Source organism: Micropterus dolomieu, linkage group LG14 (genome assembly GCF_021292245.1).
Source record: "Micropterus dolomieu isolate WLL.071019.BEF.003 ecotype Adirondacks linkage group LG14, ASM2129224v1, whole genome shotgun sequence".
Taxonomy (NCBI): Eukaryota; Metazoa; Chordata; class Actinopteri; order Centrarchiformes; family Centrarchidae; genus Micropterus; species Micropterus dolomieu.
This window is the reverse complement of record NC_060163.1, coordinates 22718838-22736257: the sequence shown is the minus strand read 5'-3', so window position 1 is coordinate 22736257 and position 17420 is coordinate 22718838. Positions and strand designations below refer to the sequence as shown.

Sequence of the window (17420 nt, the reverse complement as noted above, 5' to 3'; positions counted from 1 at the left end):
GAACTGTTAAATGCCACATCTTGTGTTTGCAAAGTGCTGATTCAGACTAAATGAGTGCGCATCAGTCAGCAGCTGGAGGCACAAAAAGGACAAGCGGCCGCCTTGAACGATCAGTGCATTTTATTTTTCCATCACAGTACAAAAATAAATTAAAATAAGCAGAAACTAACTGAAAAAAGTTTAAATTACAGCAACAGCTTTTTTGTCTTTTTCAAATTTCAAATTTTTATTGAATAGCATCAACACCCCTCCCTCGCCCCACCAAGGGAAAACCAAGTCCAACTACCAGTGTGGTTGGTGTATGCTCCTTGCCCATAAGAAAAAAACATGTCACACATTCTTCTGTACAAATAAAACGCTGTCATTCACGCACACACACACACACATTCACACACACACACATGCAGCCATCGAATGCCTCTTTTTGAAATTCTTAACCACTGTTTCGTTTTTATATCTACAAAGTACGCAACAAGATACAGAAAAGAATTTGACAGAAATCTTTAACTATCACTTGAGTCTTTTTTCATATTTTATAATCTTTTGAAAGTATTTTCTGAAACAACTACTCAATGATGCAAAGTGGAGAAAAATGGCACATTTCAAGTGAGTTGGGGCAAATGGACAGAGAGAAAAAGATTCGGGGTCTCTTTTTGAGGCCCTTTACCCCAATGCCCTGCTTTTTTTCTGCCAGAGCAGAAGCCCAACCAAAGTACGTGTCCCCTTATTGTGCCAGCACAAACACTCCAAATGAACTCTCACTAATCTAATTCCATATGGCAGCCACAATCCCACACGAGGCCACAGGTTGTGACCACCTGAGCCGCTCATTTCCTCTGTTTCATACTAACACAGCGGCAGAAAAGACTTCCATTCTCTGGTAACAACTTTTAAACATGACAGAAGCATTTTGTTGGCACGAACAATCCGTTTTCAGACAGATTTTCAGAACACTGCTAAAGAAAGATGTATATATTGAGATGAGGTGTGAATACCAGTAAAAACATTTCACATACATTTCTGGATGGAAATACTGTAGCATCTCCAGTGATTGCAGTCATTATGGAGATGGCAAATAGCTGAAATCAAGAAGCTTCAACTATTCTCCTGTGAAACAAAAAATACATACCTGTATTGTTATGCATGCTTCTGTTTTGGTTGTTGTGTCGCTGCCATTGCACACTGCAGCATGTCATTTTAGTCAAGTGGCTTTTATGATTGAAAATGTGATTATTCTTTTAGAGGTCGCCTCATCTCCTACAGCCCCTAGATGAATGTGATGTTGCCTCACATTTGATTTACACAGAGGTGATGCTGATGGATTATCCTCAAGGTAAGCTGTACTTTTCTGCAGTGATCCTGAACGAGTGTCATTGAAATAATTTATTCCCCTGGGAAAAATGTGTGTGCTTTCTCTTCCTGATATGTGGGACAGCAGGTTGGGTTAACTCCTCGTGCAGGCCAGTGTTGCAGGACAAAAAAAGATATTTTCGGGGCATTTTCTTAAGAAGGTCAGTGATGTGTTGTTCTGTCAAGGTGTCCTTGATGATGTCACTTTGGTGATGGTCAGATTTGACATTGGTTTTTATCTAAGGGCTTTTTTGATACGATTCTCATCAATAAATTCCTGCAACATTCATTTGCATAAACCAGATCAATCTTCATTCCCACCAAAGATAAGCACACCTGCTTTACCAGCAAAACCCCTCTTCATGTCCTTCCCTTTGCAAAGTCTCTCATCATGATCTTTCATTTACATTAAATGTGCCTAAATAAATACATTAATGGCAATAAATTAGGTGTAGTCATTAGTAGATGAAAATCCACCCTGTCATTCAACAGCTGGACAAACAGTACAGTATTTCAGACCTGTGGGATTTTCATCAAAGATATGGCACTGTTTTAACATTTTCTATGCTGAATCATAAGCACAAAATCAAACATCATTCCAAAGTGGTTGCAACACAACCTATTGACAAAAGTACAAAAAGAATTTCCCTGGTAAACAAATAGCCTATTTTAGCAAGCATAGCTAAAAAAAAAACCTAGTGTCACTTGATTCACAGCATTCTCTAATGCAGATGCAGTTGGTTTACAAATCAAAAAGAAAGTAATAATTGCTCCTGCCCTCCCGGAAACTCTGTAAAATTGCATGGCACACGTGCAAAACATTACATGTCTAAGTAAAAAAGAAAGAAATCAAATAAAACTTGTTCCAGAAAAGCAATAAATAAGCCTCCATAGCTGTAAGCCTCTGGGGAGTAAAACATCCATTAACTTGTTCTTTTTATTTTTTTTCTAGATGAAAATAAAGTAGGTGTTTCTGAACACACACTGTATGACCACTCGTCATTGGCCATACGTCCTTTTGCTGTCTTCTTATCAAAAGTCCCACAATGCAATGTTTGCTTATTGTCCATCCAGTTTTCCCCTGTACTGTAAAAGTCCTGTAAGAACCCCACAAAAATATGGATCCAGCAATGATGGCCCCTGCTGTTCTTTCAGATATGCAATACAGCAAAAAATGTCCAGTCGTATCCGTATTAATGGAGCCAGGTTTTGCAGCCAAAGAGGCCTGCTCATCCGCAATGCATGACGAAAGCCAGTCAGGTGATGGCCCTCCTGCAGTAGGCAGTGCACATCACATCATCAGTCAGAAGGTCACTGGTAGGCTGCTGCAGCCTCAGTCCTCTCCACATTCATTGCTGTAGATGTATGCTTTGTTTTCTAAGGTTTTTTTGTCTTTTTGTCTGAATTGTTTTTTAAGATTTTCAGTATTTCATATAGATATATATATATGTATGTTAGCAAAGGATTTACACAAGTCTGGCATTTTTTGTTTATGTATCATTCTCAAAAAAGCTTTCATTCTCGGGTTTACAGAAAATCCTTCCTTTGCTCGTTTGAAAATATAACTTGGCCTTGATCATTACATGTCTTCAACAGGCAAAACGAGTGCTCTTGGTTTTTAAATCCTATGCCCCAATTTTAGGTGACCATTGCAATTGTTATCCCTCAAACTGTGAAAATTACTGAGCCCCCCTCCAGAGATGCTTTACAGAGTCTTACTAGATAAAGTTGTTATATATGTCAAATACTTCCTAATGGGCCTCGTCCCACTGTAGTTTGGACAATAATAAATAAGTAGCATCACAAATAATCTTTCAAACTTGTCAAAATGCCAGACTGGAGTATCCCCCTCCTTCCCTAAAACCTCTTCAACCCCCACCCCCACCCCCAACCCCAGCATCCCCTCACCGGTCGAGGCCAATGAGCAGGCGGCTCCTCTCCTCCTCCTTCTGGCTCTCGTTCTTCAAGTCAGCGAACACCTGAGTGAAGTAGTGCGGGTCAGAGTTGATCTGGAGCATCTTTGCGCTCATCAGGTTGATGATAGATAGGCAGCGGTCCCAGAAGGTCTCCTTGGAGCTCTCCACTAAGAAGGGCTTGAGAGGGTAGGAGATCTCGTTGCCCATGTAGGAGTAAGACAGGTAGAGGCAGGTAAGCAGCACGGCCTGCAGCTCGTGCTCCGTGGCCACCTCTGAGGAGACCACGTCACGGCACAGCATGTAGACAAAGACCACATTTGCAGGGGTGATGAATCCCTGGTCCTGCCAGCCTTGGAGCAGCAGGGAGCGGTCCACACTGCGCAGCCACAGCACTGGGTCCGTGGGTGAAAGGTGTTTCAGCCGGTAACAGCGCCGGCACAGAAACTCCCCAAGGCAGCGCAGCAGCTCACTGGTGGAGGCCTGGACAATCACTCTCTTAGGGGTCCCAGGAGCCACATTGGAGTTAGTCAGAGGGGCCTTCTTGACAGACGATACTGTGTTGTTGGAGCTCTTGGTGAGAGCAGGAGTGCTCTGATCCTGGGCGAAGGTGGACAGGTTGGCGCATGACTGCGACTTCTTCAGGTTTTCATTGTTCAGGTGGGTGACATTGTTCTGGTAGTTGCCGTTGGGCTGCACCTTCTTGGAGCCTTTCTTCTTGGCTGACACTGCTACAATCCGCTTCCATGGGAGCACGTTGATGAGCGAGTGGCGCTTCAGGTTCTTGTCTTTGGCGTTCTTGCTGTTCTGGACAGCTGTATAGTGGCCCACAGTGGCCGGTCCATCCTCAAAGAGAGCTGCCTTTCGGTAGCTGGGTGACAAAGACAGAACGGTTCCCATGGCGACCGTGGGGAGGCGTCCAGAGGCTTTAGCCGCGCTGGGTCAGAAGAGTGTCTGCCAGGGGAGATCCTGAGGGTCTCAAAGCCTCAGTGCTTTAGACAGCTGGGAGACCAGGGCTACAGGCTGCTGCGGGGCATCTAAAGCCTGGGAGGAAACAGTCCCGTGAACAGCTCTCTGAGGAGATAATGATCACCTCACTGACACACTCTGTTGTATTTCAGCTCTCAGTCAGCTTCTCTGGATGGCCACTGCTGGAAGCAGAAAAGATCAATAATCAGAAAAATAATTGGTGAAGGATCAATTACCTTCAAATTATCCACCGATGTTTACAAATAGCAAATACAATGTATTTGATCTCACATTACATCTATAATTATTTAGCTTACATCAGATAATATCATGGTTATCAAATCTGTAACGTTTGTGAATGTGTGCCTTAGTGGTTTATCTGCCAGCAGCCTACCTCAGGTCTTATTAGCAGCATTGATTTGACTCAGTAAGTGGTGGAATGGATCAGCCTATAGCTTATACCAATTAACTCAAACAGTATAGATCCTTCCTTGCTACAAATGATCAATGTTATTATCAGGCGAATCATCAACATAACAATAAACATTTAGGTTAGAAATTGTGCTGCATCTTATATTCATCTGCAGTACATTATAGAGCATACAGAAAAATATTATTCAATTATTCAAAGGAATTCTACTCCACATTGGATTGAAATAGAACATATATGATAAATTCATAAACATTTTATAATGAGACATCCATATTTTATGGGCAATGGCCGACGAGTGAACCACGCGCCACCCTTCTCACTAAAATGGAAGACTGAAACGTAAACACCTTAATAACAGGTGAAGGTCGCATTAGATGGATGTGGATCCTGCGTATTAAAGCCCATATCCAAGGTCCTACAATTTTCCTCCATTAAAAGTAGATAAACAAATAGATATATGATTATTTATTTGCACGGCGTGTTTTCATCGTCACTGCAGTAGGCTACATATGCATATAAAGGACAGTCGATGGATCGACTTTGCTCACTTGCGCAGAATCCATGCTGCTCGATCCTTCATTCCATCATCCTGTTATTAATCCGATGACTGATTCGTTAATTGTGGAGAAACTCCAAAACATCAGATTTTTTATGTGACATAACTGGACTAAAATAAAAATGAAAGGACGTAATGGACTTCTTGTTGAGGGGTTGTGTAGCCGACATCGCGTGCTCTCCATGGTGCTGAAACTGAGCGTCTGCGTCGAAATGAAAACGTTGGCCATAATAGGCGGTGGCTTAAAAATGAATAAAATACTCATCTTTTCCACCCATCCGTTAATATCTGATAATATGTGGGTGGAATTGCCTGTCTATAACTTCACATGCCAGTTTCTTTCAATGTATGGCCATATTTTCTGCATTACATGTAGCTGCGCATCACCTGGTTTAAAATAGGCTATGTTGCATCCACAAATCTGTGCAATCTAAACTCCAACATTCCCAGCACGAATATGTTCCACAATGAAAGCAAACTTACCAGATCTCCTGCAAAATGCGAATATAATTGCGCTGCAACGATGGTGCCCTCTGTTTCGAGCCTGTTTTTCCTTATAAAACGCGAATAAAACATAAAACCATCCCGGAGAATATAAATACAACAAAGTAAATAATCCGAGCCGAAGCAAAAAGCAAGTGGTGGTGTCGGCGCTGCGCAGGCGATGGCAGGCAGTTGTGGAATGGATGCTTAGATGAGGATGTGCTCCTGGTCCTCCTGGCCGTGAGATGCGGATGCTGCGAGGGCTGATGTTGTGTTGGTTGACTGACTGTGTGAGGATGGTTGACGCAAAGGCGGTGGTGGGGCGCCGCTCTGCGCTCTGTGTGCGATGATGTCTCTGCTGGCAAACAACTCCGCCTAGAGCCACAACCAGCAGGCGCTCATACAAACTGAACCCAGTGAACTCCGAACATGTTTTTCTTCATAACATCTTTAACACCAACCTAAAATCAACACCATTCATCCAAGCACTTAACGTATGAAGTGAGTTGGTAGGCAGGTTCTGTAGTTGTGAGCCTTTACTGAGTAGGCCTACAATACCACTGTATTACATCGTCCTATTTATATTTATATATATATATATATATATATATATATATTTATAGGCCTAAATTTGTCACGTTTTCATGACAACGAGGCAAGGCCTATTTAATTTTGGCTCAAAATATTTGTGTTGGACAAGCATAAAGGGCCTAACTCTGTGATAAATATTAAAAAATAATAAAGTGTAACGTTTTTAATGCTACCTACTTTAAAACTGAATACTAATTGATTCATATTATCAAATCAAATGCGAAGCAGCAAAGAGAGCTTCTGACAAGTGTTTACGAGCACTTTTATAACATGACTACAATTCCCAAACGTCTCAAAATCCCGACATGCAAATCGAACGCTGACGTCACGTACGCAGTAACGTAGTCCCCGCACGTAATTTTCATTCAAGTAGCATTTTGAATAAGGAAGATGGCGGCTGCAGCAGTGGTTGAGTTTCAGAGAGCCCAGTCTCTCGTCAGCACGGACCGCAACGCCTCTATCGACATTCTCCATTCAATAGGTAGGTGTTCGGCTTAGGTTTTGAGATGGACATTGTTCCTCTGACCGCGGTGATGTGCTTTTTCTGGCCTGCGGGGTTAGCATGCTAGCTAGTGGCGTTCAATAGCTAGAGCCGGTGATGTGCCGTGCTGACTCACTGTTGAACGGTGGGTAACGGCAATTGCTAGTGGACGTTAGCGAGTTAGCATCTTTGCTAACTTTAGGCCTGGGCGTGAAATATGTAATAGTTATCAGTAATGTTATGTTGCTCACTGTGTGGTTGGTTCTTGTCATTGGCCAAAGTTCCCAAACTAACTACCATTACCTCTACTTAAGACTGTCACATTAGCATGGTTACTGTTTTGGTTAACGTTAACATCATTAGCTTGTAGTCAAAAGCCTTTTAACCAATTTCATCAACAAAGTGAAAGGCAGCTCTTTTACAGAGGGAAAATAACTACCCATATTGTTATTAATGGAACACTTAGGAATAATTGACCAAGGTTTGCTTTTGTGTTTATGGTTGTGTAAACACACGAGCAAATGGACGATGCATCCTAAACAACATATACTGGACAGCTCTTGCGTTACACATCACTGTCTTCAAATTGCCTTGTCACTACAGCCCACTAGCTGTCAAGCTGCCCTGCTACACTGTTTATCCCTCTCTAAAATAAATGTTACGGCAAAGCATTGATTTTGTTCTTAGTTGTGGGGTAACGTTAAATTGATTCACCAGCAATTTGACAGAAAAGTAATCAACTGAAATTAAGTTATTTATCAAACAAAAGGCCAAACATATACTTATTCCTAATGGTGAGGATTTGCTACTTGTCTCTGTTTTATATAATTAAATATTAAAAAATATTTAGGTTTTGGACAGTTGGTCAGACATGGAAAGCTATTTTAAGACATCACCTTGGACTCTGGAGTATCTGCATTTTTCACTACATTTTAATTGGCCAAATAATATATACATAAAGCTAATTTATAGTTCCATAAAGTTGTCTGATTGGCATGTGGACTGAATATTGAAGTAATGTCAATATTTGACAACATGAAACAGGACTAAGTCAGGTCATGGCTTTCAAAGCTTAAAAGTCCACGACTCACACTAATTAAATGAAAGTGCGCATAAAATAAGCAAGTTGGTTTCTGATGTTAACTTGTTGCTTTTGTTTAACAGTGAGGAGAGATGTTCAAGAGAATGATGAAGAAGCTGTCCGGGTTAAAGAACAGAGCATCCTGGAGCTGGGGACACTCCTGGCCAAGACCGGACAGGCTGCAGGTAATGGTCAAACTTTGATGTTTACTTTTCAGCTAAGCCTATGAACAATCTAATTGAACATGTTATTTTACCACTTTCTGACTTTTTTCATTGTTTATTTCTATTTTGTGGCTCTCTCCAGAACTAGGGGGTCTGCTGAAATTTGTGAGGCCTTTCCTGATTTCCATCAGCAAGGCCAAGGCGGCCCGACTGGTCCGCTCTCTGCTGGACCTCTTTCTTGACATGGAAGCAGCAACAGGGCAGGAGGTTGAGCTGTGTCTTGAATGCATTGAGTGGGCCAAGGCAGAGAAGAGAACATTCCTACGACAGGCTCTGGAGGTAAGGAGGTCAAGAATAAGATTGTGGGTGCTATCATATGGCATAAATGTAACTTAATTGCAAAAATATTGCAATATCAGCATGCCTTACTGCTAGGATCTGGTTATAAGGCAACCTTTTCCTACTGGCCACTATCACCCTTTCAGCTGGGAAAAGGCCATGGATTAAAAAAACTGCAGTATGTACTGGATATCACTAAAATCTGAAGCTTTCAAATGGTTCATAAACCACTTGGGTGTCTTTTGGAGAGCTGCAAAAGAGGAGATTGATGTTTTTTAGTCATCTTACCAAACAATAGTTAGCAGTGACATACAACACTGTTTATAATTGATTGATAGTGAAAATAAAAGCGACATCCCCAAACATAAATGTGGAAGTGATCAAATTTAACATGTTCGAAGTCATGGAGTGAGAGACGCTGTGATTTTAGACAGATTATGGTGAAGCATTTGGTTGTTAATAGATATGCAACACTGCCACTGTGAAATTACTTTGGGTGTTAAAACCAAATAAAGATGTGCTGCTTAATTAAATGATGATGAAGCATATTTGTAAACTTGATGCTAATACATCTACTACACACTGCCATCTATGATGACATAACCCTGCTATTGCAGCCAAAATGGGCTTCGTGGCCAGATGACTGCCAGCAGGTTCACACTCACAGCCAGGAATATGTGGAGGTTTTGGCTGATTTACAAAATACAGGATCAACAAGATTTTGTATTAGGACTGTTATAAAGTGTCAAAGAAAACAATGTAATGAGACTGTGGCGGGTCTGAATGAGTGAAATTAGAGAAGAGGGACGCTTTTCAAACAGGCTGCGGTTTGCCTCAGGCCACACATGAATAATGTGATGGGAGAAAACTTTGTTAATAGCACAATGTCTGTAGCACAAGCTAAGATCCACCTTAAACAGTTAAACGCTGTGTTGTACTTCTAGGAATAGTTTGGTGCATTTTTCTTAACAAAATGTAGACAATATGATGTCACCCTGAGATATGTAATGAAGTTTTTAATCTATCCAAAGTATTTGTGGTGATATCAGATTACTAAAACCAAAGAAAGCTTTTCAGACTTAATATTTAGCAACATCATTTAACATGTTTGTCCACAAACAGTAGCCCCAGCAAACAATAATGTAATGCAGCTTCAGGATACTGCATTTCCAGTAAAATGATTATCAGATATATACTATAAAGTTTAGTTCCACCTTTTGAGAACAGTTGGTTCACCTCCTGTCTGGCGTTTTCTGTAAGAAGTAATTCTAGGAACTTACTGTGGTGTGTATTTTAGCAAGTCATGTTTGTCAGGAACTCCTTCATAATGATTTAACATTTTGAAGGGAGATGGAAATTTGCTAGTAGCTAAATTTTTATTTATTTATTTGATTGGGACAGTACATGTTAATGAACAAACATGGAATACATGCACGTAAACATGTCGGATTGTAGCTACAAGCTAATTTCCATCCGTAGTCGAAATCTGGTACAATATTTCTTTTCTCTTTGTATGAGATTAATATTTTTTGTGCATTAAATGTATCACAATTAATGTAATTAACTAAACTTTATGTGAACATTTAAATCTTGATATCTGTGAAATGTTTTTAGAAGAAACATGTGGCTGTGACGGAAGGTACTTTTGCAAATGTGCAAAAAACGTGAAATGTAGCCTTGCTGGGGCTTCCCAATTTTGATTGGGTCAAAGATAAGGATACTGTCTTTTGATATTTTTCATAACTGATATCCCGGTAGTTTAGTAGGTTATTGTCTTTGAGTTCCATGAAACATGTTGCAGCTTTTCTAGAGGGCAATAGATTGGCACTGCTGCTCTCTGCTTGTCTAATAGCGCACTCTCTTTTTTCAGGCACGACTGATCTCGCTCTATTTTGACACCAAACGATACCAGGAGGCCTTGGCACTTGGTGAGTGTTTAGAGAGAGGACATTTTTATCTTTTGGCAAATAGTTTTTTTTTTTTTTCATTTTTCTCTTGCTTCAAAGAGAAAGGCAGGCATTGCTATTGGCCCTGCATAACACACAGATTTTCTAGTTCCCTTAAACACATAAACTTTTAAAAGATTTTTTTTTTGTTGCACCTGAGAGTAACAAGTTAAAAAGTAGCTTTTTATTGAAATTTGTGGTAGAGCACATGTGCCAAAGTGACAAAGGTAGCTTATAAACTAAGAATCAGAATCCGCTTTATTTCCAGGTATGTGTACACATATGAGGAATTTGACTCTGGATTGTACATTGCTCACGATGTGCTTGCTCATACAAAAATACAAAATCACAATAATAAGAATAAAATAAAGTCAGACACAGACTTCAGTGTAAACCACACAAATATACACACTGAACAAAAACAATATAGACATATTGACAAATAAGGGTTTGCAAAGAAGTTAGATGTGTTTTTACTTAAAAGAAGATGAGAAAGAACAGCACATATCAGGATTACAATTGTACATTTACCCCCTAGCTGTTTAGTAAATGTTGTGCAAAGTTATTGCAACAGTTAATTTGCATGACATTAACTCTTATTCATTCTCTTTCCCTCAGGCTCCCAGTTGCTCCAGGAGCTGAAAAAGATGGATGACAAAGCTCTTCTGGTAGAGGTGCAGCTGCTTGAAAGTAAGACGTACCATGCTCTTAGTAACCTGCCCAAGGCCCGCGCAGCCCTCACCTCTGCCAGGACCACCGCTAACGCCATTTACTGTCCTCCAAAGCTCCAGGCAGCTCTCGACATGCAGTCAGGTCAGATGTGTTCGCTATTCTCATTTCCAAAGCTTACCTGGGCTGAAATGGTCCAGTTTCTGTGTGTGTGGGTTAACAGATAGGTGAGAAACTGAGAATTTAGTAGTCACAGTATTACAATTGATTTTTGTATTATTGGCATCAGAAAAGATTAAAACTATAAAAAAAAACTTTCATATTTATGAAATACCTGCTGTAAAAGGGTCTGCTGAATTTGTCATACAGTTTGGCTAAATAGGGCTTTCCTAGTTTATGGGTCAGAGAAGCAGCCTTGCAGAGCCAAACTATATATCACAAGCTCAGTTTCCATTAGGAAACTCTGTTTTAAACATTTATTCAGGTGTGGATTCAGCTGTTCAGATTGATCAGTTGGTAACTGTTCACAGCAGGTGACTTGCCTTTTGTCCAAAAAGTTAATAAAGCAAAGACAAATACCGGCCCAGTGAGTGATGTGTTGAACCACTCACGTGTAGGAAGGAATCATTAGATGTCAGATTTAAGGAGAGAACTGTGGACATATTTTGAAGACTGCTTGAAATTAAAGTATGTCCACCTAAAAGTACTTCATCAATCGCTTTGCTGGATCGCAATGAGTAAAGCGAAAAGGCCACCATGTGTAGAGATTGTATGTAATTACAGCATCTCTCTGATTATTCTGATAGCAGCAGTTTTTGTTTGTAGAAAGATGAGACAATCGCTGTTTTCTGCCACATTGTCTATTTTTGATGCTACAAATGGGGGTGCCAGGCAAGCCTGAAATGTGTGCAGAATTCAATGTGTTAATGTTATCACACACTGGATAATGATTTTCAATCCAGCCCATCTTCCTTGTATTTACAAAAGCACACAGTTTCAAGGTTGTTTAGAGTAAATATATGTTTATATGCGGCGACCCATTTTAAAATCGTTGCCGCGCATATTCACTTCGCACCTCCTCTCTCTCTCTCTCTTTCTCACAAACACGGACAACGGACCTGTTGTTTTGCCGAATTATGCATCCACCTCTTAAGGTCCTTTTCAGACATTTTGCTGTTCACATTGTTTATTTTTGCTGAATCTCAAGGAATGGTGCTTTTACTGAGTGTAATAAAATATTATCAATTCTTCACATTCATAAAAGATATACTGATCATTTATCCCTATTGATGAACCCCACAAAGAATATTATAGTGTTTAAAAGCAGAATTTGTAGGTGCATGCAATTCTCCGCCACAATTACGCTGTCATTCTGTGGGAAACATTGGTTATACATTGCTGCATGATCAGGACATATAACCCTTACACAAATTTTATATATATGGTGTATTCTTAAGTGACTCAGCTCATTTTGTACTGATTAACTATTTCGAAGTCACGCTGTTTGTGTTGACTAGTGTGAAGGCAGAAGAGCTGAGAGTCATTGTTGTTCATGACTTTACAATACATTATCAACTGACACTGCTTATGGCTAACGCTTCTGCAATTATCAGCATCATGATTAAGTGGTCCTTGTTGGGTGACACCCAGTGAAAAAGTCTGCACATGGCGGTTTTAATATTTCTTGAAATCGAACAATCAAAAGCTGCTACTGTGTTTATCTTGAGCCCAGCAGGTTTCTCCAGTTTGTGTTGCCATTTCACATTTCAAGGTGACTGACGCTGTTTGCTTTGGCCATAGATGGTAACTATCATGCTGTGTCATGTCTGTTGCAGGGATCATCCATGCTGCAGAGGAGAAGGACTGGAAGACTGCCTACTCCTACTTCTATGAGGCCTTCGAGGGCTACGACTCCATTGACAGCCCCAAAGCCATCACAGCGCTCAAATACATGCTTCTGTGCAAAATCGTTCTCAATTTGTGAGTAGTGTTTGAACTTGTGTTACATTCACATCCACATGGTACATTTTAAATCATGAACATTACAGAATGTATATATCTAAATCTTAATTTTTCTCTTACTTAACTTTTTCAGGCCAGAGGAGGTTCAAGCCCTGATCAGTGGTAAACTGGCCCTGCGATACGCCGGCCGACAGGCAAGTACCAGTCATTTTCTGCTTATAGCAGGTTGGGCAAAGAGGCAGCGTCAGTTGTTTCAACTGTTTTTGTTTTTCCTGAATATTGCTGCTCTTACGCAAAAAATATGATTAGGTATTAACCCTAAATGAAATACAAGCTGCTTTTTTAGGGCGGACACTGCAAAACACCTTGTGAATTAAACTAATTTCTGCTTCTTGTCAACATTGAAAATGTTTTCCTGAATTTTGCAATGTAGCTCGCAGTATTTCACAACTATTGTTGTTACTTCAGTTTCTGTGTTGATCATTCTGACAGAAAATTACCTTCACGGTGTTAAGTAGTCAACTCTGTTTTATTCAGATAAACAATGCATTAAGCTTGTTTCTGTAGAATGACATTTAGATATTTTTTGTTATTATCTATCTAGACAGATGCACTGAAATGTGTCGCCCTGGCCAGCAAGAACAGATCATTAGCAGACTTTGAAAAGGTAAGAATCTTTTTAGTCCTGTCAAATCTATGTTAATGGATTTTCATGCAGGTATAGCAAATTTCCATTTAGCCTTTTTGGTTTTGTTTTCTCTTAAGCACTGCTCCTTTTGTTTGCTGGTGCAGCACACACAGAAATTAACTATTGCTCCTTGATTTTATTTTGGATGGTTACACCTGCTGATAATAAAGTGGCCGAAAACCTTGTTCCAAGTGTTGCTCAATGCATGATGCATTTTAATGATGTTTTGTAGTATACTTCCACACAGATTGCCTCAGTGTATTGTAGTATTTTAAGTTGTTTTTGTTGTTTTTTCATCTTCCAGGCCCTAACAGAGTACAGAGCAGAACTGAGGGACGATCCGATTATCAGCACACACCTGGCCAAACTGTACGACAACCTGCTGGAACAAAACCTCATCCGAGTCATTGAACCATTTTCCAGAGTACAGGTAACGTGTGCTAGGCCTAGCTTTCCCGAGGACACTTTATGTCACATGGTGTATTTTTGTATAGAGGGTTTATTTTCAGTGTTTCTTAAGAGGTAACACTGGGGCATTCTTTACATATTAACTAAGCTGACATGAGTATCTACTAATGTTCTTGTTCCTCATCATGTTAAAGAAGTGAATGATGTCCTGTACTTAATTTTCTTCTCTTTCTGTTTTCAGATAGAACACATATCAGATCTAATCAAGCTGTCAAAGGTTTGTATATTTGCAATTAACAAATTTATGTTAAAATCATCATTTATATCTCTTAAAATGTTTTTGGTGTTTATCATTCATTTCTTTTTCTTTATAGGGGGATGTTGAGAGGAAATTATCACAGATGATTCTGGACAAAAAGTTTCACGGTAATTGTAATTGTCTGCTCCTATAAAATATATATAAATATCCTCATACACTTCACGGGCAGAGAAGAGTCTTCATTGTACTGTAACGTGTTTTTACAATGCTGCTGCAGGAATCCTTGACCAAGGCGAAGGCGTCTTGATCATCTTTGAGGAGCCCCCAGTGGACAAAACCTACGAAGCAGCCTTGGAAACAATTCAGAACATGAGCAAAGTTGTGGATTCACTTTACAACAAAGCCAAGAAGCTGACATAGGTAAGAATATTTCAGTAAGAGAAGAAGCATGACTTGTGTTCTCTTTCTGTAGTATCGACTAAATGCTCTTTTCTGTCATCCTCAGAGCAGATTGCCACGGCAGTGCGATGGAGGAACTGTGTGTGTGTTTGACCAGCGTGTGTAACATTTTAAGAAGGGGACATGGGAGAGCAACAGAAAGTCCCACAAACTGCAACAAACAGGATTCCCCCATCAAACTCCTCCTTCCCTCCCTCCCTCCCTCCCTCAACGGACAATTTCATCACTTCTCTTGTTTGTATGTTTTTCCTCTTTAATTTTGATATCTCTTCAGGATTCTGTGTAACACTCAGCGGCCAAATCAGGCCATCAGGGAATATTGTACAACCACAATAAAAAGATTAAAAGGTTTAAGAAAACATATATGTTTATATCTGCTATAAGGTTGGGTTTACCAAGCCTTAAGCTGACTCCACTGCAACCTCATAGGTGCAACATTGACCTCTGTGACCTCGGACTCTGCGTATGCAGAAATGAGGCTTTCTCCTTCTTCTTGTCCATATTATTCAGAAGCACACTGTTCAGTTTTTGGAAGGTTGGGATTCTCTTGGGATTCTGAATTTTGGTCAAAGAGCTCCCTCTAGCTTTTATTTTTTATTTTTTTTCTCATCATATCAATGCCAACAGTTAAGTACCCACTGTATTTCAGATATGTATTAAACTCACTTTATTTGTTTTTGGTTTTGTGTTTTTGTTTTAAAAAAAGAAAATCAGATGGTTGCCACATGTCTGCCCACCCTGCAGTTTATAGAACAGACAGGATGCCATTTCACCACTCGTGCCACTTTTTCGGCGCTTCTGTTTGCCTCAATGTTTGGGTGCAATATGAAATCAGAGAGCAGAGGTGGAGATGTATTCATTGCCTCTGAGCGTCTGTGAGTCATCCCTGAGCAAGCAATTCTCCATTGTTAGTTCCTAGCACTAGTGTGGTATGCTAGTAACCAAACAATTTGTATGGTTTTGATTTGGTTTGGATTTTTTTCTTTTGTTTTTCTCTTATAAAGACATTTTCAAAAATAAATATTTTGTATTTTAAGGATTTTTGTCTTGTCTCTTGCAAAAAAAAAATGCAGATTGTAATTTGATGTGGTAAATTTAATTGGCCAATCAGCTATATTTGTTTTACAGTTTGAGAGTGAGAAGACTGGGGATTTACATTTTGCAAAGTGTTGAAATGCACTTAAGAATGGGAGCGTGACTCAGACAATGTGTACATTAGTTAAGTGGGAATATTTCTGTTAATCAATGGAGAAGTCAAAGAAAAAGTATTTAGGCAGTCAGAAACAATTCTTAAAATTACCCCACGTGAAAACAGATGTTGACACTATCAAATACAGAATTCACCCGAGAGTCTCTTCCTCCTGCTGCTATACTTGTCACACCTCACATCAAAGGGCATTAAATCAGTTAAACGGACAGATTTGAATTGTCTTTGATTTGTACTTAAATTGTGTGATGTTTACTTGACCCATGCTGTCAAACTTGGGTACATGTTTTATTTTTACTGCACAAGTCTATAAGTTCACCACAAGAGATACTAGAGCATCTGTGAACAGCTGTAACTGCACATCAGCGGGCTTAGTTCTACAACTTTTCCCATAATATCACATTTCAATTTTCTTCACACCACAGTGTTCAAACAAGCGCCACAAACTGCAGGATTTCTTTCTTCCTTTCCTGTCAAGACTTAAGAGGAATGATGAGCACAATCATGTTAATTTAGCTGTAGCTGGCATGCTCATCCAGAAGAGGAAGACTTGGAAGTCTTGAGTATTTGTTGACAAAGGTACAGCCTTTCACTGTGAACTTTTATTAAACATCCAAAATAAAGTTTTTACATCGCCTTCTAATTCAAACTAAATGTTTTTATATTTTATTTGCACATTGCATTTTAGAAATATTAATGTAGATGTCAGGTATCATCCTAACAAAACAAAGAAATTCCTTATTTTCCCTTTACATCCCGGCAGTAAAAAAAGAAATGACACAGAAATCTTGATCTTCCGGTATCTGGCTGTCACAGGGCTGCCACAGATACCGGCCTACCTGCTTGTCTACCTACATACCTGCGTGCCCTCACTGAAAATGTGTTTTGGGGGAGTGGCTTTGGGATTTTTTAGGTTGATACTTTTCAAAATCTTTAAGCTTTAATATCAAATATACAAGTGGTTCCTTATTTCAAACATTTTTAAACAAGTCTAATGTTCAGATGAGTTAAAATCAATAATTAATTTTAAATCGTATTCATTTTGCATTTGTGAGATGTACAAAGGACAGACAAGGAAAGTAATGCACTCATTTTCTTTATATTTAAAATTTAAATATTTATAACAATTCTAATATGATATGAACTGTAATGTTTAGCCCCATGGTGGAAGGAGGAGACATGGACTGAGGAGTTCTTCACCTGGTGCTTCAATTTATTTCTTCACCAGATACATGGAAAGTGCAGTTGTGCAAGTGTGAATTATTGCCAAAAAATATCAAAAATTAACAGAAAAACAAACAACAACGAAACTAAGTATAAACTATTCAAATTATCATTACAAACTGATATTAAACAACACAAAAAACTATTCCTGACTATTGTGCTCTAGCACATGGCACACCGCTGGCTTAAATAATAATAATAATCTTTATTTGTAGAGCACTTTTCAAAAACAAGTTAC

At 39.5% G+C, this 17420-nt stretch overlaps 2 protein-coding genes across 3 annotated transcripts; one reads left to right on the top strand and one right to left on the bottom strand.

Annotated features, from left to right (window-relative positions):
• Positions 1-3254: 3254 nt before the first annotated feature.
• Positions 3255-4163, bottom strand: cdk5r1b (cyclin-dependent kinase 5, regulatory subunit 1b (p35)). The gene has a single exon (XM_046069555.1). It carries the CDS (start codon positions 4161-4163, stop codon positions 3255-3257), a length of 909 nt encoding a protein of 302 aa, XP_045925511.1.
• A 2472-nt stretch (positions 4164-6635) lies between these two features.
• Positions 6636-15787, top strand: psmd11b (proteasome 26S subunit, non-ATPase 11b). Of its 2 annotated transcripts, none has more exons than XM_046069554.1 (13): positions 6636-6776; positions 7941-8042; positions 8164-8360; positions 10231-10288; positions 10925-11119; positions 12811-12955; positions 13071-13131; positions 13542-13604; positions 13930-14055; positions 14275-14310; positions 14408-14459; positions 14570-14712; positions 14803-15787. In XM_046069554.1, the coding sequence occupies exons 1-12, from the start codon at positions 6686-6688 to the stop codon at positions 14710-14712; spliced, it is 1269 nt and encodes a 422-aa protein (XP_045925510.1). In that variant the 5' UTR covers positions 6636-6685; the 3' UTR covers positions 14803-15787. The 2 variants fall into 2 exon arrangements, with proteins under 2 accessions (XP_045925510.1, XP_045925509.1); XM_046069553.1 differs by having other exon boundaries at positions 14798-15787.
• The last annotated feature ends 1633 nt before the right edge of the window (positions 15788-17420 follow it).

Excerpts from the sequence above, each read along its gene's own strand:
- psmd11b (XM_046069554.1), top strand. The coding sequence starts at position 6,686 with ATGGCGGCTGCAGCAGTGGTTGAGTTTCAGAGAGCCCAGTCTCTCGTC. Across the intron at positions 12,956-13,070 it reads TGCAAAATCGTTCTCAATTT|GCCAGAGGAGGTTCAAGCCC; the intron begins GTGAGTAGTGTT and ends TAACTTTTTCAG. Across the intron at positions 14,460-14,569 it reads TCTGGACAAAAAGTTTCACG|GAATCCTTGACCAAGGCGAA; the intron begins GTAATTGTAATT and ends ATGCTGCTGCAG.
- cdk5r1b (XM_046069555.1), bottom strand. The coding sequence starts at position 4,163 with ATGGGAACCGTTCTGTCTTTGTCACCCAGCTACCGAAAGGCAGCTCTC.